The 22,499-nt window shown below is 47.5% G+C and overlaps 1 protein-coding gene across 2 annotated transcripts in view; it reads right to left on the bottom strand.

Annotated features, from left to right (window-relative positions):
- Positions 1-1,661: 1,661 nt before the first annotated feature.
- RCC2 (regulator of chromosome condensation 2) overlaps positions 1,662-22,499 on the bottom strand; it is a 47,116-nt gene continuing 26,278 nt past the window's right edge. For both annotated transcript variants that reach the window (XM_031962752.1, XM_031962753.1), the window contains exons 8-13: positions 20,994-21,160; positions 18,986-19,166; positions 17,645-17,750; positions 15,737-15,809; positions 7,158-7,235; positions 1,662-4,392 (exon numbers count right to left, since the gene is read on the bottom strand). In XM_031962752.1, coding sequence (XP_031818612.1) covers positions 4,285-4,392; positions 7,158-7,235; positions 15,737-15,809; positions 17,645-17,750; positions 18,986-19,166; positions 20,994-21,160 — 713 coding nt within the window. In that variant the 3' untranslated portion in view covers positions 1,662-4,284. The remainder of the gene's footprint in view (positions 4,393-7,157; positions 7,236-15,736; positions 15,810-17,644; positions 17,751-18,985; positions 19,167-20,993; positions 21,161-22,499) is intronic.

The raw sequence follows: 22,499 nt of genomic DNA, 5'->3' as shown, positions 1-22,499 counted from the left end.
GATTTTTAAAATAATTGGAAATAGAAAAATTACTGTCTTCTTTCCATGTATATCATTGTGGTAATGCTGCTTGTTCTGCATATATTAAAATAATGTTTTGTTCAAAGTTATCAAGTTCATAATTTAAAAAAAGAAAAGGAGCAGATGTTTATTTATCTGTTTTTCTGTTAAAAACCTGAGGGCCCACAAGTCCAACTTGCAGTGCGAAATCACATCCAAAAAGTAATCCATAAAATCCTGGGCCTGGTAGAAAGGCAGAACTTCCAGCTGTCCCCTGCACTCCAATGAGGTTTGCCCATGGCTGTGTTTAGTGCTAGGGGTCGGAGTAAACTAGAGACTGGTACAAGAGTTAACTCACTGGGAATTGTCTAGTCAGGAGACTGGAGGGGGAGGGAGGGAGCAAAAGGGGGCACCGTCCCCAGCCCAAGGGGCTGTCATCAGCTATCAAAGGGCTTGGTTGTGTACCCTGACCCAGAGAGGAAAGCCAGGAGCAAGGGGAATAGAGGCAGATCCGAGTCTGACATCAAGAACTTCCTAAAGCAAAGGCTGTTTAAGAAGAGTGGAATTTGTTCCTCTTTACCAGACCTGACAACATGTGACTTGCTGAATTCTTTACAGCAGCTGGTCCAGGTCCTTTTCATCTAATAAAGTTCTGGGACCTGGTGCAGAGGGTGAACTGGAGGGGTTCCAAGCAGTGTCTGTTTTACTTCCCTACTTTGTAAGATTGGAAGAATCTCAAAGGCAGCAGCATGGCCTAGCTCAACCCCAGCCTAAGACAAAACATGGAGTCCAACTCCTGACTCCGCCACTCATTTGGATCCTCCCTAGACGTTTGCAAAAAATAAAAGTATTCAATTGCTCCCAGGGGTGACTTTTTAGTCAATTCTCACATATTATATCCCAAGTCCTCCCAGCTCTGACCTCCTGGGTTCTAAGGGCCCTCCCAGCTCTGACCTCCTGGGTTCTAAGCCCTCTCCCAATTCTTACTTTCTAGATCCTAATGGCCTTCAAACTCTGACATCCTATTTTCTGAGGTCTCTCCCAGCTCTAACATTGTTTAAAACCCCAAGTTTCTAACATCCTGCATCTCACAGCTAACTTTCTAGACTTACCAAAGAATGGCATTTTCTTAAGGATTACTTGGTCCACTATGGAATTTGCACATTACATTTTAAGCATTCCAAGAGGCTTAAGTGTGCAGAGAAGTACGTGCCCCTCTGGATGACCTCCAAGTGACTTGAGCATCCATCCCAGCCTTCCACCTGGTCTTGGTTTCAGCCACCTCTCCCTACCCCATCTAGTGCTCTCTATTTCCAGGAATCTCATTCTCAGCCCAGGAGGACAACCCCGTCTCCTGAGGGGCCTAGAAGGGATCTATGCTTTTGCTCCCAGGTTCCAAGCCGGCACCAGGGCAGGAAGAGGAAACCTGGAGGAGATGAACGCAGATGAATCCCCAATTTGGCTCTTCATCTTCATGGACCCTTTTGGCTGATGAAGTGGTGAATGATGAAGCTTATAGACCATCCAGAATGTATATCAATGCATCTAATACACGGAACTAAAAAGGGAACCCATGACACTGAAACAGCACAGACCAGGTTAAGAGCTCCTGTCCTCAATGGACTTCTATGAATGACAAAGAAAAGAGTCAGAAAGGAGTAAACAGTGATGTCATTTATTTAAAACATTTACTCCAAGAAATATATATATAAAAAAGACAAATTCCAGCACTAAACAAGGAAACTTCTTTTGCCCACCCCACCCTACCCCAGACTACCCCCTCTGCATTCAAGGCCTCCCGGCAGCAGGCTCCTGGGGGAGAGGAGGTGGGTCGGGAACAGCCACTTGAAAACATGATTTGTGATGGATCTCTGGTCATTTTCCATCTCTTCACAAAGTCTCGGACACAGAGAAAAAAAAGGGGTCCAGGACATTTTGGTTTATTTTCCCCCCAAACCCCTTGTTCTAATAAAAGAACTTTTGTTTTGCTAATTAGGAAATTCTCATTTCACAATACAAAAATGGAAACAGGGGGGTAGAGAAACAGACAGAAAGGCTAGTTATACCCTTCCCCCCACTGATTTTCTGGCTTCAGTCCCTTTGGCATCATGGGTATCATGACCAGAAATTAAGAGATTTACTTTGTATTTGCACTCTTGGCAGATTCCAACATTGCCACCCCCCTCCCCCCCAATCATCTATCTGGTGAGGACCTTGTAATCAGTACCCATTCTGTTGAATAAATGTCCCTTCCTTCCCACCCCCCCACCCCCATAACACCAAACTGAGCACCCAATAAATCTAACCTTGGTTTCTCAAAATCAAAACCCCCTTGGTGAACACACGACAAGGAAGCAAGGCTCTCCATGTCTCTGACAGCGCCCCCTCCAAGGAGTCTGATCTTTTCTTCCCACCCCACATCAAGATTTGTACTGGGGTTCCATATGTATTATCAATAATCAAGGTCAGGAGGACATCTAGGGAATAAAGTTCTCAAGATGGCAGAAGTGATAAGAAGTGCTTCTTCTACCCCTGGAAAATCCTCTTCCCTTTCTGTCTCCTAATGTAACAAAAGAATCTCACCAGGATGAATTTGTAAGACCAGCTCTTTTTCAGAGGTGAAAAGATTTTTCCACGGCATGTATCTATGCAATCATGGGATCCCCCTCCTGGCCATTTGTCACCCTTAGGAAGGCCAAAGCACTAGACTTTGCGTCCAACAAAGGGAGAGATCATTTTACAGGGTGCCCAGAGAAGGTGGCAAGGGGGAAAAAACAAGACAACTGGATGAAGATACATTTTTGGCATTTTTAACATTTTAAAAGAATCTATAACTGGTAACAATAGCATAGAAAAGACCCCCGACAAATTGCTTGCCCAATGTCATGAGCTCTGCCTCCCACTTTAGCACATTGGACAGATGCTCACAAATACACCTGGGCTCACCCCAACTCAGTGGCCTCTGACACCTGAGCAAGAGGGAGCCGCTCTATTTCAACTGCGTGGGGTTGGAACAGGGGTCTATAGAAAGGCACCACTTTTTTTTCCCTCCCAACATGGGACAACAGGGGATGGTAAGAAAAGAAACCTGAGGCCAGTGGGCAAGGAACAAGCAAGCACTCCTGCTCTGACATGCTGGAAGGTTTTCGGCCATTGGCACCATTTGGAACTAAGCAAAACTATACCTCGGAGTCCTAGGTCTCAGGGCCGTGTCTGACCTGCTCAGAAACAAAACATCAGGGCACAGGAAACCCACGCCCAGATTCACTGACAAAGGCACAAAGGCTCGATCCATCACTAATCGATTCCCTCTGCACCAACAACGGACCAGTTTCCAAGGATAAATATTTGCAACCAGGCCTTGATCACCAAGGGGTCCCATAAAGCTGAAACTTGAAAGGGGAAAGAAAAGACCTCTCTCTGCCTCTCAGGCAGACAGCCCCTCCTTCAAGGATCACTGATGCTCCATGGGAAAACTCTTGGGGGGCAAGGGTGGGGAGAGAGACCTAAGTCTGACATGAAAGTCTGTCCTTATTCATTGGTTTGATCAGAAGTAAAGACAAGGGACAAACGGATACACACAGATCTTAAAAAGGTTCCCATTATAAAACTAAAGCAAAAAAAAACAAAGGTAGGCCAAAGGAGAACAGAGAGCTGAAGCTGGAAAAGGGCAACACTGAAAACTTTCAACATAAGACACTTGTTCCCAAGGACAAAGGCTGACTTTGGGTGAAACATCTTCACCAAGTCACCTTGACCCCATGGATGGGAAGAGAATTCTCACTAGCCAGAAATTCTAACCTCATCTTCATGACACAACTGAAAACAACACGGAAGGGACTCGTGGAAAAATAAAAACTAAACGAACAAAAACATGTATATAAAATGAACAAAAAGCAACACTTCCCCTCCCCTTCCCACCCAAGGCAAAGCAACAAATTGAAATAAACCCAAACCAAGGCTCAAAAGTTCCTGCCATTTTCATAGGAATGCTAACTCGTCAACTACGAGCAAATATTTTAATTAAACATCTGGGGTAGGGGAAGGGAGAAAGAGAAAGGGAGCGAGAAACGCTTTGGAAATCGTACAGTAAAAAGGTAGTAAACGTTGAATTTGCTTATAAAACGGAACCTCGGGAAGACTAACAAATAGGAGCTTCGGGCCACCTTTTCGCTGTATGTAACCTCTTCTCATCTGCCTTCTTTGTGTCCCAGTGCACATTGAAAATGACAGCTGCCTGGAGCGGCCTGGAGAGCCTGCCAGCAGCCTCGCTGCCCCCCGGCATCAGGAGAGGGTGCGGGGATTATACTCGGGGAGTTTTTTTAGCTTTTCTTTTTCAGTCTCACTCTCGTCCCTCGCGATCACCAAGGAGTGTGAGTAGCCCATGGCAACCTGGGGAGAAGGAATTGAATGAACATGAGCAAAGCTGACAACACCAAGGTAGGCAAATCTTTAATCTCGCTGGGAGGGGGAGGGGTTAAAAACCTGAGCTGTAGCTACGGTTTGCCCAGTTGAGAAGTGAGTCTAGATATCACACAAGGGAACACATAGGCTTGTTTCCTTAGGTGCTTTGTAAATTAGAAAGTCCAAGGTAGCTTTTGAAAAAGCACAATTGGAGGTAGTTCTCTTTCTCAAGGAAGCCGAGCGAAGAGATTTAAGAGTCAATGTTGAAAACTATCTTTGTGTGTATTTTGGAAAAACAAAAAATTATTATTATTATTAAAAAAAAAAAAAAGCAAAGAAAAAAAAGGGGAGGGGCTTCAGAGAACATCGAATCCAAGATTAGGTAACTGAGGCCCAGGGAGGTCATCAAATTGCTGCTCTGGGATGTGTAACCAACACCACAGAGTTCCACGATGATCGAAAGGTTCTTTTCCCCCATTTCTACATCTGTGATCCAAAGGCCAACCCTGGATAAAACTCTGGGTAAAAGTAACACCTCCCAGAGATATAGGATAGGGCTTCCTGCTTTACAAAGCAAGTTTGTTTACTTTACTGTAAAGTAGGCAGCTCAGTAGCAGCCTTGAAGATGAAAGAGAACAAGAGACCAACAACTCTCATCTCTTCCCCAGAAGAGAGGACCCCAGGTGGATCATCGGCTTCAGGGCATATTGGTGGTAACTATTAAGGGTAGAAGTTGAGCTTCCTTTTACTCCAAATGTAGCAACCTTCCCACTGAACCATTGTCCATTTTATAGACATCTCAACTGGCACTTGGGAAGGCTACAGTTTGCTCAATCTCACTGTGTGCTCACTGCCAGGGTGACCTTGGGAAGGGCCCTACTATCTGATCATTTCCTCATCTCTAAAATGGAGGAAGCCAATGGCCCCGCCAGACCAAAATTATCATGTTAAGAAATTCAACTATCAGAGCTAAGCCTTAAAAGATAAGAGTTTTCTGCCTTTCCAAGCTCAATTCCTGACAATGCTCGAAGGGGCTTTGGATGTGGGATAAACGTCTAGTTCCTACTCTGTACTTTCAGATCCTAATCTATGGGCCTCGGTTTTGTAAGACATGGGAGAGAGTGATGCTAAATGCTCTAAGAACCCTCTGGCATCTCACTTTAAATCTGTGATGCCATGAAAAAAAACAACAGATAGTAACAGGAGTCAAACCACAGGGACACGGAGCACTGTAGTACTTTGACTAAGATGATACCAGTTGGTGAACAAAGCAATAACTACAGGCATAAAATGGTACAAGACACTAGTGGTGTTTAAACACCCTTGATTCGGTTACCTGCAATCTCCCGAAACTGATGGGAGTCTGAACACTAAGCCCAGGGTCATAAGACCTAAGTTTGAATCCAGGCTGGGCCAAGGGCTAGAGTCTCTGGGAAAATACTTTAACCTCCCCGGGCTTTGGTCTTGCACTGGATCTGAGGTCTCTTCCATATGGTCCATGGGAGGCATGTGGGGAACCTCCCGGATTTCTAGTGGAGCACTCGTACCCCCCCCCCCCAAACACTGAAACTTTCTTATAAGAAACAACTTGCAGAATCCACCCCCTGCTAATCTCAAATCTCACCAGGTGGCCAAAGGAAACCACAGATGGAGGGGGTGAGAGAATGAATGCTTCCAAGCACCTTCCCTATCTGCGCGGATGGAGCGGGGACACAATGATCCATCCCTCCCCTTGTTTGTGTGCCCAAGATCAAGTTCGCCCTGTTCCAGTGGGGGCTCATTTGCATCCAGCTCTGCCAGGCTGGTTAATGTCACAGCTCGGGATGAGCCTCCCCATCTGCCCCATGCTTCCTTCGTTCCACTGAGGGGCTGCACTAATGGCACATTCAGACTGGGCCCTGTGTGAGAGACAAGGGAGCACTCAGCCTCTGGGAGGAGGAAGGGGGAGGGGGCATAAGCAAATGCTTCTCGGGGAGGCCAGTAACCTCCCACTCACGTGAGCCAACATTCTCTTTTCCCAATGGGGCTTGGCAAGGATCAGGATATCCCCAAGCAGAGCAGGACCCTGGTCCTGCAGAGATCACAGGGAAGGGATCCCAAATCACTTGGTCCAATCTGTTTCCCTATACAAAGGGGAATCAAGTCACTCAGGATTTAAACAGGTCTTTTAACATCAACTCCACACTTCTCTCCATTCTTAGGATCCTAAATAGCTGGAAGGGACTTTCAAGTCTACCAAGTCCAGCTCCACTCTACTAGGGAGAAAAAAGAGGTCAAGACCGGCAAAGTGACCGAGGACCACGGAAGCAGAGAAGCAGGGAACTAACAGGGACCTACAACCACCCCTGAATTTTAAGAACGAAGTGGCTCAGGGGAAGTGACTTGTCTAGGGTCGCACAGCGAGTATCTGAGGTGAGATCTCAACTCAGTTCTTCCCAATTTTTAGTCCAGTGCCTACTCCACGCTAGAAAGTATGAATCTATAAAATGAACAATGGGATGATGAGATCGTATGGAGCATGGAAAACTCTCCAGGGCATATTGCTCTCCCACGAGCCCATCTCTCCACTCTGGCGCTCACGGGCGCACTTTCCCATGATGCCATTGCCCATCCTCGTGGGAGCGTCCGTTCAAAAACCACACGGCAGTGCACCTGCCACGTGGCAAACCTCGCCTGGACAAGAAGCGGCAGAAAAAGCCAGAAGGGGCGGCCCTGGAGGAAGCCCCAGTCCGGGTTTGGGTTGTCCCACTCACCTGCTCTGTGTAAATGCCATCCAGAGTCTTCACTTCTTGGGCCGCAGTGGAAGACTTGGGTTTGTGATCACCATAGCCCTGGGGAAGCAAAAAAAAAAAGCAAATGAAGGATTTGTGAATGCAGGTGACAAAGGTCCTTCCCAGCTCCTGGAAGGGCAGGGGAGGCAGCCTCAGATCCTCAGGCACAAGGGAGCTTCCCTCCTACAGCTAGTGCAGAGGTACAAAGGGACAGAAAGTGTCACCAATGCTGTGCCCTTAGGCTCTTCATTGAACCTCCATCACTCAAGGGAAAACAGAATCAGGCTCCAAAGGCCAAGGTAGGAGGACCAGGGTTCTTTGTAATGTAAGAGTGATTCAGACAAGAGACTACCCCCCCCCCCCAAGGCTTCCAACTGATGGCCCAAAGGGACCAGGATGTAGAAAAGGAGAGAGAGGTCAAGAAGCTGTTGAAATGTGGGCAACTTGCTCCTGAGAGCCTAAAACCACACAGCCAGGAAACGTTAGAGTAGACCCCAGACTCCGGGTCAACTTATAGTAACACACCAAGTCCTGAGCCACCACAACTGTAGACAACTGGTGGTGAATTCTTAAACTGAAAAATCCTAGGGTGTCAAAAGGACATCTTGAGTTAGTGGAGACCCTGCAGACAGAATCTAAGTAATGATAGACTTCTGCCCCAGAGCTCTCAGAAAAGCAAGCTCGATAGCCAACTCATGACCCTGGCTTGATATGGACCGGGATGGAGCTTGGGGGAGTGCTTCACAAATTACTCCGACTCACACCCCACACCCCAGAGTTAAACCTGCGGACACCAGAAGAGGCCATGTATTCAAGTGTAGACTAAGTCCAAGGCTTCTCAGCTCCCAGACACGCCCACAGCTCTAAGGGATTTATGGGAACAGCCCCAATCACCCAGCAGTCAGAGAAAGCCTTCTCTTCCCTGGAGCCCATCGCCGGCCCAAGATTGACTGCTTTTGTTTCTCTCCCTTTCCCCTCCTTTCTGCCTCTCTTTCTTCTCCTTCTCTCCCCCTTTCCAGATCCTCCTTCCTCCTTCCCTGGGACCTGGATCCTCGCCACCCTCAGACTATCCAGGTTCGGGTAACTGCCCCATCTCCCATCAATGTGACATTTATAAATGTGCCCAAAAGCTATTCAGAAAGAATAACACTAACAGTCTTCATGAATACACTTTTTTCTTAGTATAAATCAAGTCAAATCCTGCACTCCCTGCTTTGAGCTACTAGCTCCCAGCCAGGATCTTCCCCTTTTTGGACATCACAGACCCCACAAGATCATCTACTCGTCCATCACCTGCCCGCTCTTTCTGGCTTCACACTCCCTGCCCAGCCCCAGACCCTGAATTCTCTATCAGTCAGGCACTCTGCCATTCAGTCCAAGCTGTGTCCCTCCCCAGGGCCTAGGGCGGCATTCCATATAGAACCACCCGAGCCTGCATTCACTCTCCCGAACCAAGAGGCTCATTTAACCCGCAGAAGGAAGGACGTGATCAGCATAGAATGAGCACTTACAATCCAAATGAGACCGTAATGAAGCTCACATGATGTGTATTCAGGCCCATGTGCCTGGCACTGGAGACAGAGAAATGAACAGGAAGGGGACCGGGTCTCTGCCCCTAGAAATAGATGCTACAGCCCAAAGGACACACATATACAACTGGAGCAGCGGAGAGTTCTGACAAGCCACTTTAGGAGAGCCTGGGCAGGCCCAGACCACACTTAAGAAACAAGTACTAAAACCATGGAGAAGCGGGTGCTCGAAAAGCCAGGAGAGTTTTTATGATAAGATGAATGACAGAAGGAAAGAAAACAAGTACTTATTAGGCGCCAACTATTTGGCAAGCTCTTCATTTAAACTTCATAGCCAACCCAGAAGATGGGTGTGATTACTGTGACTTACTGTGACTTGCTGAGGGTCACCCATCTGGGGATCGTCTAAGGCTAGATTCTAACTCAGACCAACCTGACTCTATGAGAGACCTTTATGGAAACAAGAGCTCAACCCCTTCTTTTAGGAGAAATAAGTGGGGTCAGTTAGCCAGGGCTAACCCCCTCACCTTACAGGTGAAGCACCTAAGAAACAGGGAAGTTAAGTACCATGCCCTCAGTCACACAGCTGCCCCCCCCCCCCATCCTGCTGGCCAAGGGGACCCGAGGCCCAGGGATGTGACCTGCCCCACCCCACATCGCCCAGGCCGCGGAGGAGCAGAAACAGGGTTCATAGGATGCTCTCTGCTCAGATCCCCCATTCCTTCCAGTGCCCTGAGAAAAGGGCAGCAGGAGGGACAGGAGTTAGCCTGTGCACGTACAATGTGAGATAAGGGTGATAACTGGAGAATGGGAAATGCTAGAAGGACCATGTGAAAACCATTCAAACTGCCATTGTTACACAACTGGAAATGAGGCAGAGAGTTATCATTTACTGACACTGTGACGCAGCAATCCTGGCTCTCACCCTGCCAGTCTAACACAGGTCAAGGGCAAAGACCCACCCAGACAAGAAAATCTGCAGCCCCTCTCTGTGCAGTATCAAAAAAACTGAGTGTCTAACTGAGAAAAACAAATTGTGGTGTGTGACTGGGATGGAATAATCTTGCACTGGGTCCCCTATGAATTGATACAGCATTAGTGAAACGACTAGAACCAGCAGAAAAACTGCTAAGAGATTAACAAAACAAAGAAAAAAACTGCAAAAAATCTGAGACTCAATCAAAGTAATACATAGAAAGCCACGCTTCCATTACTAAGAGATCCACAATTCCAGAAGACCAACGGGAAACTCCCCTCTGAATATTTTGGAGGAGGTTAAGGATGAGAGAGACACAAAAATAGAGGAGGGAAAGAGAGACACAGAAAGACAGAGGAAGAGAGAGAGACAGAGATAGAGCAACAACAAGGTTGTCCTTTTATTCTTCTATATATGGAAATGTTCCCTTTTATCTAGAATTACTTAAGTTTAGATATTTATGTCTATCTATACACACATATAAAATTTTAAATTAACGATGATCATTCAGAAAGAATTAAACAAAACATGCTTCTGGGGAACTAGAAAGTCCATGGACGGAGTAAAAATTCAGCTTCAGACACCAAATGGTCCCTAGCTGTGTGACCCTGAGCAAGTCACTTAACCCCAATTGTCTGAGGAGAAGGTTGAGGAGGGCCTTCTGAGTCATATGTGGAGGAAGCTCAGAGATTGTTGACAATGGGGCTCAAAGGAAGGACATGGCCTTGGGCAGGCCTGAGCATGGACAGCAAACTGATTAGCACAGACTGGAAGAGGATCTGGTACAGAAAAGTTACCCAAAAACGTGGCTGGGAAGGCTGGGGAGGCAGTGGGCAGACAGTAGGCTCCCAAGGCCAGGGATGCGGGGGGACCCAGGAAGGATCATGCAATCCTCGACATTCCTCAGCAGAACAAAGAGGGGGAAGGGAGTCTAGAAGGCTGAATACCGGAGCAGAGGGAGAACACCCAGAGGACTGAAGAGTCCTCCCCACCGAGGGGTTCACCATTATTGGAAGAAAGACCAATCCACTTCCTACCCACACAGAGAAACCTAACTGGATAAAGAACGCGTGACTCGGCTAGGACACAGAGGGGAAGGACAGCATCAGTGGAGTTGTGTTACAGAAAGGTAGCCACAGCCACGTGCCTACGGACGGCCATGTGCACACGATGCTTTACTATGTACACATACACTGCACTTTTGTTTTTTCTCTTGTGGTTTTTCCATTTTGTTTTGATTTCTCTCTTCCAACAGGTTTTATAAACGTACACTTTAAAAAGTTAACACACATACATATAAAATGTGTTGTCTCTGCCTAAGAATGTTAATTTTCAGTTCCTTCATTTAGCTTTTATTTGTATTTCAACACAGTAGAATCAGGCACACATTAAGTGTTTAATAAATGCTTGCTGTCTTCTTCCCTCTCCATTTCCCCCACTCTGTTCCTCTCCCTTTCTGTGTCTTAGTGTCCCTCTCCTTCCTCTCCCTTTTCTCCCATTCCCCCACCTTTCTTCTTGTCTGTCTCCATGCCCGTCTGTGTGTCTTTCCCTTTCCCTCTCTGCCCATCTGTTTCTTTTTTTGTGTTCCCTCCCTTCTTCCCTCTCCTTCTCCCTGTTCTCTCCCCCCCCTTCCTCCCTCTCTCCTCTTTTCTCTCCCTCCATCTCTCTCTCCTTTCCTCCCCCCCTCCCCGGTTCTCTCTTCTTCCCTCCCTCCCTTGTCTTTCTCCTTCCATCTTTCTGTGTATCCCTCCCTCCTCCTCTCAGAATCAGAGCAATCCCAGTGTAGAAGAGTGGCCCGTCCCCCTCCCCCTTGGCTGGCTGACTCCATTTCTGCTGGTTACGTTTAACAGGCATTTCATGGAGAGGATTCCTTTTTCCAAGGCACAGGTGGAACTGCAACTATCTGTGACTCAGGCTCTCGGGACACCGGGACAAGGCCCAGGCTGCTGGAGGAGCCTTCGAGAAGTCTCTGCCCAACGTCTGCCTCTGGGCAACGCAGACAGGCGGCTCCTGACAGTTCCGGCCCCATGGGGGCCACTATCAGAGAAGGGAGAATGGGGGCCCAGAGAGAGAAGCACCTGCACAGGCGGCTCCGGAGTTGGCCTCGGACCAGACCAGGACTCCCCAGAGAGAAGCTGGGGCCGTCCTGCCGTTGCAGAGAAGCTAATGGAGGCCCTGGGAAACCAGAACCATTTCCCCTTCTGAGATATGAATGATCACAAAATTCCAAAGAGTCATTTTTCCATCAACTCAAAAAAAGGGACTCATTTTACCAGGAAGGAGCAGAGGGGGAAACAGCAGCAGCAAACAAGACAAGAGGTTTGGCCACCAGGACCAGGAGGGAAGGGCCACGGTCAAGGCTCTCACTGCCACGGGGAGCTCCCAGAAAAGGAAACCTCTTCCTCTCCCCTCCCCCCACCCATTTGGGTCAGCACCTTCTATTCCACCTAATGGCCTAGGGGTCTTTAACCTATTCTGTGTCAGGGACCTCTCCAAATAACATTTTTAAATGCATAAAATCCATAGGATTAAAAAGGAACCCCAAAATTTTGCTGAAATAAGGCTATCCATGTTTTTTAGGATGTTCACAAAGCATTGGGTTCTTAGGGCTGCTTGGACTCTGGAGAGGAGTCAGCAAACACTGCTCAAGGGTCCCGGCCAGTCAGCCACCTCTTTTTGTACAGTCTATGATAAGGTTTTTTCCAGAAAATTTTATTTTAAAAATTCTTTCCACTCCCCCCAGCCTAAAGCACTCAAAAAGTAAGTGAGAGGTGGGGGTGAGAGTCTACTTGAGTGACAGAAGCACACTATGTGTCAGACAGGACTTGAACTCAGGACTTCTGGCTCCAGGGATAGCTCTTTATCCACACCATGCTGCTGCCAACAAATAAGACGTGGTTCTGCTCCCAACAAACTTCCCTGTCCCATACCAGGAGGTTTTGCCACCCACTCTCTGGGTTTATAGCTTTATGTTAACTCACCACCTCTAAATGCTACCTTAAAAAGTTCCCTCAGAATTGCAAATTTATATTTGCAATTATAATTCATACTTGCAATCATATGTATTTTTTAATTTGTTACAATCTTTATATTTATTGTATTTATGATTTATTTTATATTTATAATACTTTATAATTTATTTTATAAGCAACTTATTTTGTAATATTTTACATTGATTATATATTTATGACATAAAATAAAATACTGTATTTTTTACAAATGTAAATTATATTTCTATTTGCAATTATAATTCTGAATAGGACCTACAGAAACATCTGTGTCTCAGTAAGAGAAAGAAAACAACAAAATGGGTCAGATTTTCTCTTCATTTCCTCTCTTCTAGCCTTCAAACGGGGTCAAGAGCTCTGGCCTCCTTTATGACTCTACACAAATCCCACCTTCTGCAGGAATGGCCTTGCCTGGGCCCCACGCCCCAAACCTAACTGCTACTGTCCCATCCCCTGAGATCACTTTCATTTGCCTGTATCTACTATCTACCTATATATGTACAGTCTCTTTTCCATTAAGCTGGCAGGCAAGAAGTGCGGACTTACTAAGTGTTTAATAGGTGCTTAAATGATTGCCGGGAGGGAATCGCCAGCTCTTACTCTTCCTGAGTAAATAAGGAGCTCTCTGATGGGGGCTCGGCAGATAGCAAGTATGCCCCGGGCCCTCCCTGCCCTCCCCACCCTGCTGGGGTTCAGGTGCTTGGGCTCTGATTGTGGAGGGAAGATAAGAGGGAGACAAAGAGGGTCACATTTCTAGGAGTAAGGCACGTGACTGGTAGGGGAAAGCGCCCGGCCCGCTCAGGGGCTGAGGTCCACCCCAAAGCCTTAGGAGGCCCAATTTAAAGGAGGCGGCACTGGGATTCAGAAAGCCCTCAGTCAAGAAGCAGTAGTTAAGGATGAGAAGCCTTCTTTCCAAATGGGCCACAGTTTAAAACCCATTTTCTTTCTTTTTTTTTTAGTTTTTTACTTTCAAAATATATACATGGATAATTTTCAGCATTCGCCTTTACAAAATCTTGTGTTCTAAATTTATTCCCTTCCTCCCCTAGACGGTAATCCAATATATGTAAACATGTGCAATTTTTCTATACCCATTTCCATAAATATCATGTAAAGCCCATTTTCAAAATGCTCAGGGACTGAGAATCAAGTCGACAGTCAGGAAAACCCAAAACATCTGACTCAGACACTTAACTTGCATGCATGTACTGGGCAAGTAATCTAATTGCCACTTGCCTCAGTTTCTTCATCTATAAAATGGGGTTAACAATACTTTCTGGGGTTGCTGTGAGGAGCAAAAGAGGTAATATTTATAGACTGCTTAGCACAGGGTCTGGCACACAGTAGGGAGTGTACAGTGCTGGCCATTATTAGTGTTAAAATCCCTGAGGGAGTCAGACAGGACAACTCTCCCTCTACTTCCCCTTCTAAATCCCACCCCTAATAGGAAGTTCCAGGTATTTTGTCTACAGCCCCCTAGGCTGCGAATTAAGAGCCTTTATAGCAGTTTTCCCAACTGTGTTATCCCCTGGGAACTCTAGTAAAACCATGGATCTCTCCTCAGAAAAATGCTATTAAATGTATAAAATAAAGATTAAAAGGAAGCCAGTTACAGAGAACACAGATATCGAGACTTTCAAGTTCACAGATCCTGGGTCAAGAACCTAGGTCAGATCTATCAGAGACCTGCCTTAACCAGGGGCCTGCGCTAACCACTGCATCACGCTGTCTTCGTCTCGGCTCGGGAGGACGATGGTACCCTGGGAAAAGCGGAGAAGTTTGGGTCTGAATGCCGGCTAAGGCACTACTGGCCGTGCCTCAGTTTCCACACCTGTAAATGGGGGGGCCCAGCCGCAGCAACCTTCCAAGGCCACAGCGCAAGCACCCAGCTCTCTTTTTGGCCACGCTCTGTTCCTGTGCCGCCAGGGAAACAGACAGAGGAGGGAGTCGGTGCGCGGGCCCCTCTGGGACCCCATCAGGACAGTGATGGTCCATTAGCCCTGCCTTAATCACTCGAGTAATTGCGACTAAAAATGGAGAAGACAGAACGAAAGCCAATTTAGTAAAGTGGGGGAGCTCCCGGGAGAGCTGAGAGGGCCACCACTCTGTGGCATCTGCTAACGACTCCTTCCCCACTGGTCTTTATGGTGCGTCAGCAGCTAAAAAGGCTTTGATGGGCCTGGAAAAGTCTGAGTCCAAATGGTACTTATTTGCTCTGTTTTAAAAGGGAGACAAAATCCTAACCCGCTAATTGTCATGGGAAAACAGGCAGTGAGACAGGAGACATGGAGCTGACCCTCGTCACAGGAAAAACATCTTTTATGGAGTTCAGGGAGAACTGATTTTTAGAAAGTCCCAACTCCACCTGTGTTTACAGGTCCAGTCACCAGAAGAAGCCCTTGGCCATATCGGAATAGACTTGGAGAGGAATAGCCAAGACTATAAAATCCAGAAACATGTAAAGAAGAACTCTTCGTACTTCAATCTACCGTGTCTGGTCTCTATTAAAAATCTGCAGGACCTAAGCACAAGAAAGTTCTGGAGAGGGAACTTTTTAATCAAAGAGTGACCTGAAGCACACAGAACCAGGAACACAAAGCTGCTAACAGAGCTGGGCTGTTTACCTGGTATTCCCAAATCCAAGCTCCACCCACTTAGCTAACCTGCCTTTGTTTTATCACAGACACGCTCCAGAGGGACCAGGCCCTTCGTCGAGGACCCTCAAAGGTCTCGGGCTCAAGTCGGGCCACATCCAAACCTTCACGAAATATCTATTCCCTAAACGAATGAAGGCTTCAAGAAAATTGGGGAAAACACTGACATCGAACAGATGGGGAGACCAAGGAGAGCAGAGCATAAGAACTGCAAAGAAGGGATCTTGGACGGACCCTTGATGTTACAGATGGAGATAACTAGGGATTTGACTGCAGGGGACAGAAAGCTGGACAGAAAGCCTGGTGAGTAGCCTCTAGACTAGCAGATGCTCCAGGCCTTTGATCCTTCCCTTGCCGCCCTCCCCTCGCATCAGCCAAGATGCTGCCTTCTTACCAGTTCGCCGAAGGTTGGCGATGGGCCCCAGCTTATGGTGCTCTCGTCTGCAGCCACAATAATACTGCTCTTCCTGGAAACAGAGAAAGAAGGGGTCACTGCTGGCCTCAGGGCCTCCTCCACTTCCCTGACCCCCATCCTGGGCCTTGCAAGCTGTGGGCTCCGCGATGCTGGCTGGAGCTCTTGGCACAGCAACATGCTGCATCAACTCAGCATTTCAGATCATCAGAGACAGAGGGAATTAATGTCCAAGAAAAAGGGAAAAGATTTAAGATGTAAAAAACCACCTCCTAGCCTCTTTCCTTTGTATTTCCTTTTTTCTGTCTTTATTGGTTTTTTTTGTCCCGAGATCAGGCAGGAAGGGCAGTTTGCTGATCAGTCCAGAACTTGGACAGCCTCTGTTCCGGGACCAGGCTACCCCACAGCAGGGAGCCTGGAAGCACCTCTGATTCTTTGGGGCTCGCCACAATGGGGTCAGACCTGTTGCAGACACCCAAGTGGCTTAGCCTGCTGTGGCTCACACCTCCCACGCTCAAGAGCCTGGAGCTAGGATTCTTGCTGTGCACCAAGCCCGACCAGAACCTGATTTTCTACAAATTCCACGAATTTCACTCTAAGATAGCAAAGCACACCAAGAAAGGCCAAACAACTCATAATTGTGACTTTGGTTATATTCATGGTACAGAATCAAAAGGAAACTGAGGTGTCAAGGGTAGAGCCTTGATGGCTAATAAGTGTTAGAGCAGGATTTGAACCTGAACCCTAGGTATTCTCAATTCTTCCCACCATACAAGAAAAGATCTGAAGAGGTCTTCTAGAAGCATTCCTGATTTTGAGTCCCTACCACAGAGTTTCTTTTATCTACTTTGTTAACACCGCCCTCCTTCTGATTCTGTATCTCAACTCAAAGGGTTCTTGCTAGCCGGGGTCACCAGCTCCCTGTGTGGGCATTCCAGGCTCCCCTACTGCATCTTCTGTGCCATATTTCTTCAATGTAGACATTCTGCAGAAATGTGTCTGAGGCTCTACTTTCTAAGCAGGACTCCTAAGATTTCAGGTTCTGAGGTTTTGTTCAATTCTTTACATCCTGGGTTCTAGGGGCCCTCCCAGCTCTGACCTCCTGGGTTCTAAGGGCCCTCCCAGCTGTAAATTTTCCTTGGTGACTTTATCTGAGCCCTATATAATCTTCAGTCCTACACATGCTCCTGAGCCACAGTCCTGTCACTTCTGGGTTCCTTCCTTGCACCTACATCGTTTCTATTTCTATCTTACCACCACCCCATTTCTCACATTCATCCCCTCTGTTTGCTCCAACAGCACCTTAGTCCAGACCTCACATCCCAAATTTTCCTCGTGCCCCACGTTCCTCCCCACCCCAACACAATCCTGCCAAAGAGAATTTCTCCCCACAGATTGCACTTGATCACTCCCTTACTTGATAAATTCCAGGGCCTCCCAACTTCCTTCTAGGAACAAACAGAAAACCTTGCTTGAGTATCAAACCCCTCATGACTTTCTAGCTTTATTAAGACAACAAGAACTTTACTGGGCAGCTCAGTGGGCAAAGCAGAGGGCACTGAGTCAGGAAGACCCAAGTTTAAAATCCAGCCTTGGACACCTGTTAAATGAGCCCAGACAAGTCACTTTACCCTGTTTGCCTCGTTTCTCACCTGCAACATAAGAATACCACCTACCTTTCTCCCAGAATTGCTGTGAGGACCAAATACATACAGGCATAGATACAGATACAGATACATATATTTGTAAAGTGCACAACCCAGTCCCAGGCACACAGCAGACACCCTAACTACTGCTTCACAGTCGCTCCCATCCAGCCAAACTGAACAGCCTGCATCTGGTACGCTGCCGGAGGGAAGGACTTCGCCTTGAGTACCACCAGTCACTTACCCACAAGCTAAACTTCTAATTTTCCAGCCACAGAGGTCCTGGACAGCTTTGGGATACATGGTGGACTCCCGAGAAGTGTTGGTAGCACCCCAAAAAAACAGGCCACCTAGAGAAAACACACAAAAACTCCTAAGGAATCTGGGTAAGAAAAATTCTTTCAAGACTATGAAAAACTGGAAAATCCCCATGGTCCAATCCCGGGAAATTAAGAGTACAAAGTGCCTGCCACCTACTCTACGTGATCTAGCTCTTCCCAAGTCGCCCGCCCCATCAGCAGATGATAAGGTACATCAGATGGTTCTTGCCTTTCTTTGTCTACTAAATGTTTAGCGTGGGGCACACGGTAGGCAGTGAATAAAAAGCCCTGAACTAATTAATCCAAAGGAGTCATCCAACAAGGAGAGCGGACCTGGCACTGCTACCAGGCGAAAAAGAATGGGTTACATGAGAAATATGGAAAGGTTTACAACGATTGCACGTGTATAAGCTATTATCAAGATTTTTTGCTATCTTGGGGGAGGAGAGAGAAAAATCTGCACTCAAAATCTTACAAAAAGTGAATGTTGAAAATTATCTCTATATGTAATTAGAAAAATGAAATAATATTGAGAAAAAAAGGAATGGATTACATTAGAAAAAGAATAATGAATAGAAACGAGATCTGTGATTTCTTTGGCAAGGAAAACTATTACAAGAGGAAAGTTCTTGAACCAATACCTATCTGCACCTTTCAGGGAACATACAATGTCAGAGAGTTGAGTGACCTTCTGTGTTCTAGGGGCCTTTCCAACTGATGTTCTGTTCTAAGGCCCCTTCCAGGTCTGACTGTTCTAAGAGCGGGCCCTCTCCCAACCCTTACATTCTGTGTTCTAAGACCCCTGTGTAAGAAAGCAGGACCTAAATTCATGTGTCCTGGCTTTCTATCTAGGCCAGCTCTATACTGAATATACCATGTAGCAGCTAACCTGCTTTAGACAAACATAAGAATGTAAGTAAAGTAACTTCCATATTGAAAATGCAAAACCTAATAGAAATATGTTTAATATGAGTACACATGTATAGCCTATAACGGATTGCTTGCTGTCTTGGGCAGCAGGGAGGGAAGGCAGGAAAAAAATTCACACTCAAAAATCTTTCAAAAATGAAAGATCATTTTTGAAAGAATGAATGTTGGAAACTATTTTTACATGTAATTGGGGGGAGGGGGGAACACTAGTAAGTGAAAATGGAAAACATCTCTTCTTGTCCCCCTGCAGGAGCACTGGATTATCAAAGGGAAAATTATCTTGTTTTTAATACCTTCAAAACCCAGGGTCAAAATCAGGAAGAATATCCACTAACCAACTTCACTGACGGCAAAGGAGCAGGTGTAGCCAGCGTAGATTTGTGCTGCCCCACGGCCTGGGAAGTCAAAGAGCTTCACCAGGCGAGGGACCATCTCGTCCTTCTGCTCTGCGTGGCCCAGCCGGCCGTAGCCTCCGAAGCCCCAGGAGAAAACACGTTTCTGAGAGTCTAGAACCAGCTGTAGACAGAGAGAGAACCAAAAAGCTCAAGTTAGAGAGTCCACTGCTCCCCAAGGGGTCTGGAGCTCCAGGTAAGCCAGCCAAGGGCCAGAAGAGAGACAGCGGGTAGAGAATGGCAACTGAGACAGGAACATAGGCCCCAGGAGGGCACGGGGAACCCAAGACAATGAGCCACCTTTCTCTGCCAACTTTCCTGCTCTCATCTTAACTGTTTAAACTCACACGCTTTTCCCCTCCCCTATTTGAAAGCAAGAGGGTTGTCTCCAGACAGCAAAGTAACTCATTCAATTCATATCATAATATTGATTAAACTGCAGAAAGCACAGAAAAACAGGGAAAAAGGCCAAAACTCTAGGGATCTTTCTCTCTCTCTCTCACACACACACACACACACACACACACACACACACACACACACCCCTCCCTTTGTACTTAACCTCTTCCTAGAAAGACTCATATCACCAGCGTCATACGTTACCAGTAACCAGATATCAATCTACAGATCAATTGCACTGGTTCTTTTTTCTGCTTGGGAAGGAAGTGGAGGGGAGAGGGAGCAGAGAGAATTCAGGTGATGCAAAGCAAAAACTATCCAATAAGGCCTATTTTTAAAAAATCAATCGGCCTCCACCTAATGCAGCCTAAGGAGGACAAAGCAGTTAGGTAATTTCCAGAGCTAGGAGCCTGTGGAAACCTCAGGTGTCCCCAAGCAGGTAGAGCCACTGCCGGCAGCAGGACAAGAAGTGGCCCAGGCAGAGTCCCACAGAAGGCAGGCGGGACGCGAGGCCCCAAGGCCAGGGGCCAGAGGCTTCCCTTCCTCACACAGGTCCTCAGTGCTTTCCGGCGGGGAAGGGAATGTTCCATTCCTGTTTTTTACATGGAGCACTTATTAGGTGTTTCTCAAGTGCCTGCTGGTCAGCTGATGACATTACACCTCATTAAGTATGAACATCACCCAAGCCATGATGCTCTATGCTTTATGAATATGGAAGGGTTGGTTTAGGGAAACTGTCCATAACAGCAGGTATTCTCCCCTAAAATAGTCAATATAAAAATATGCATGCACCATGTATAATTATGCAAAAATATTCCGCCATATGTAACGATTTGGTGGATAACAGGATTAATTTCCACTCATTATGCCAAGATTGGCCGTGGAGCTCCTTGGGGACTTGATCAGAATCAATCCTAGGGCAGGATGTCTGGGACGGAGGAAGAGTCATAGAGCAGAGGGAGAAGCGATGTCAGACTGGGAGGCAGGGGCCTTGAACCCAGCCTGCGTCTTAGCGTCTCGGGCCCCAAGACAAGGCACTGACTTCTCTTTGCCTGCAGCGATCTCTTCTAGAGGCGGCTGAGCTGTGTTTTCCAAGGTATGTTCAGCTCTGTCTCTTCCTTCTACTCTCTGCCCCATGACTCTCCCCCAGCCTGAACAGGCACCAGGACTGGTCTGGTCTCACGCCAAGTTCCCAGGAGCTGCACGGCCAAGTAGTTCTGGGAACCCCAAACGCTGACCCCACAATCCCCAGTACGACCCACTGCGGAGAGCAGTGCATCTGGACTCTGGGAGGGCTAAGGCAAAACCCCTGACTTTGCCACTTGCAAACAACGTCATCAGCCTCTCTCCGTCTCCTCGTGATGCGAGAGGCCTTTCCTGCAGATCCGGAGGTAGGACGGTGAGGGCCCGGAGAGCGCGCCGGCCACACGACGAGCCCGGCCGTGGGCCCCATCTCCTTACAATGAGCTGCCGTCGCTCACTCCCACTCCTCTCCCCCACAGCGAGGACACCCAACACCCCCCGACCAGAGCCCCCAAAGGCACGCCCTTACCGTGTGATTGGTGCCGCAGGCAACATCTCGGACCACCACATTGGGGACGGGCAAAATCTGCCCATCCTTGGTCTTTTCAATGAAGATGGCTACTCTGCGGGGGACCAGCTCACAGTCATATTCTATCCTCTGAGCCCGGGCAATGAACTTCCCATCAGAATTGTGTCCTGTTACCAAGCAGAAAGCCAAGATTGAAAAGCAGATTGACCACGGCCCACTTCTTCATCAAGAACCGGAGCTGAGCAGCCTCGCCAGGCGGGGAGGCGCAGGTGTTTGGCTCTCCAGGGACCTGCCCGACTCTCACTCCCGGAGGGCAGGAGCCCCTCCTTCTATGACCCCTGTGCCTGACCGGGACGACTTCATGCCTGCTGACTGGCTGCCCCGAGGTCCCGCGAAATCCGTGCTGACCACCCTCCCCAGGACGCTCGGCTAAGGACGAGGCGCTTCTACGGCTCCTCACCTCTCACCTCGGACTTAGCCAAGCTTTCTTCCCGACCCAGGGAGAGCCCAAACACGGAGGTACACTCTGAGGGCCTGGCCACCCACAAAGCAGCCTCCTGGATTGGGGCAGTGAAGGCAAAGCGGGCCCGCTTGGGACCCCCAAGTAGTTCAGAACAAGCGAGGCTGGTTGGGACAGCACTGGCAGAGTGGGTGACCTTACAATTTAGTTTGTACTGGAGGAAAACCAAGTGTGGCCACGCAAATGTGCTTCTTCTGGCTCCTTATCTCTCTATCCAGTCCGCTCATACAGGCAGCCCTGTACTCCCCAGTCTCGGGCCCCGCCCCAGGGCCATCTCAGGCCAGGTCTCAGGGTCTAGGTGGTGACAAGAGCTTTCTAGGAGATCTTCCTGCTGCTCCCCTTCAACAACATGCCCTGGAGGTTTAGTGCCTTCCTCATGTCTCCCTTGGAATTATTTTTTCTGTCTTCCTCCTTGGCTTGAATTTCAAAAGATTCTCACAAATTCAGCTCAAAAGCCACTTCTTAGAATGACCTTTGATCTCCATGAGAACAAGCCCTCCCCACAGTCCTAAGGGGGCAATTATCAATATGTGCCCATTACTGTTTTGTCATTACACACTCCACTTGGGTATGGACCAGGTTTCATCCTATTTCTTCCTTTCTCCCTTTTCTCAGCCCTAGAGCTCTCCATATACTCTATGGACCTCTCCCCCCCCCCCCCCCAGCCCCTAAAGCTCTTCATACACTTTGTGGACTTCATATTGAATGAAGGGCTTTTGTTTGGAATCAAAGTACAGACAAATCTTCCTTAGTGTGGTGTTTACAGAGGGCAGGGAAACATACTTATTTTGACCAAGCTCTAAACATATCATTAGATGAAAGATGAAGGAGTCTCCTGGGGGATCTTTTTATTGCTAAGAATCCAATATAATACACTCAGGTTCCCTTTTGTTGACTGATTTCTGGCTGGCATTGGGATAAGTGTAGTTCCACATTCCTCCACAGTTTGGGGACCTGAAGGTCTAGGTCCAGACCAATAATAGGCC

The sequence above is a fragment of the Sarcophilus harrisii genome, chromosome 3 (genome assembly GCF_902635505.1).
Source record: "Sarcophilus harrisii chromosome 3, mSarHar1.11, whole genome shotgun sequence".
In the NCBI taxonomy this organism is placed as follows: domain Eukaryota; kingdom Metazoa; phylum Chordata; class Mammalia; order Dasyuromorphia; family Dasyuridae; genus Sarcophilus; species Sarcophilus harrisii.
Note: the sequence above shows the minus strand (reverse complement) of the source record. Positions and strands in the feature narration are given on the sequence as shown.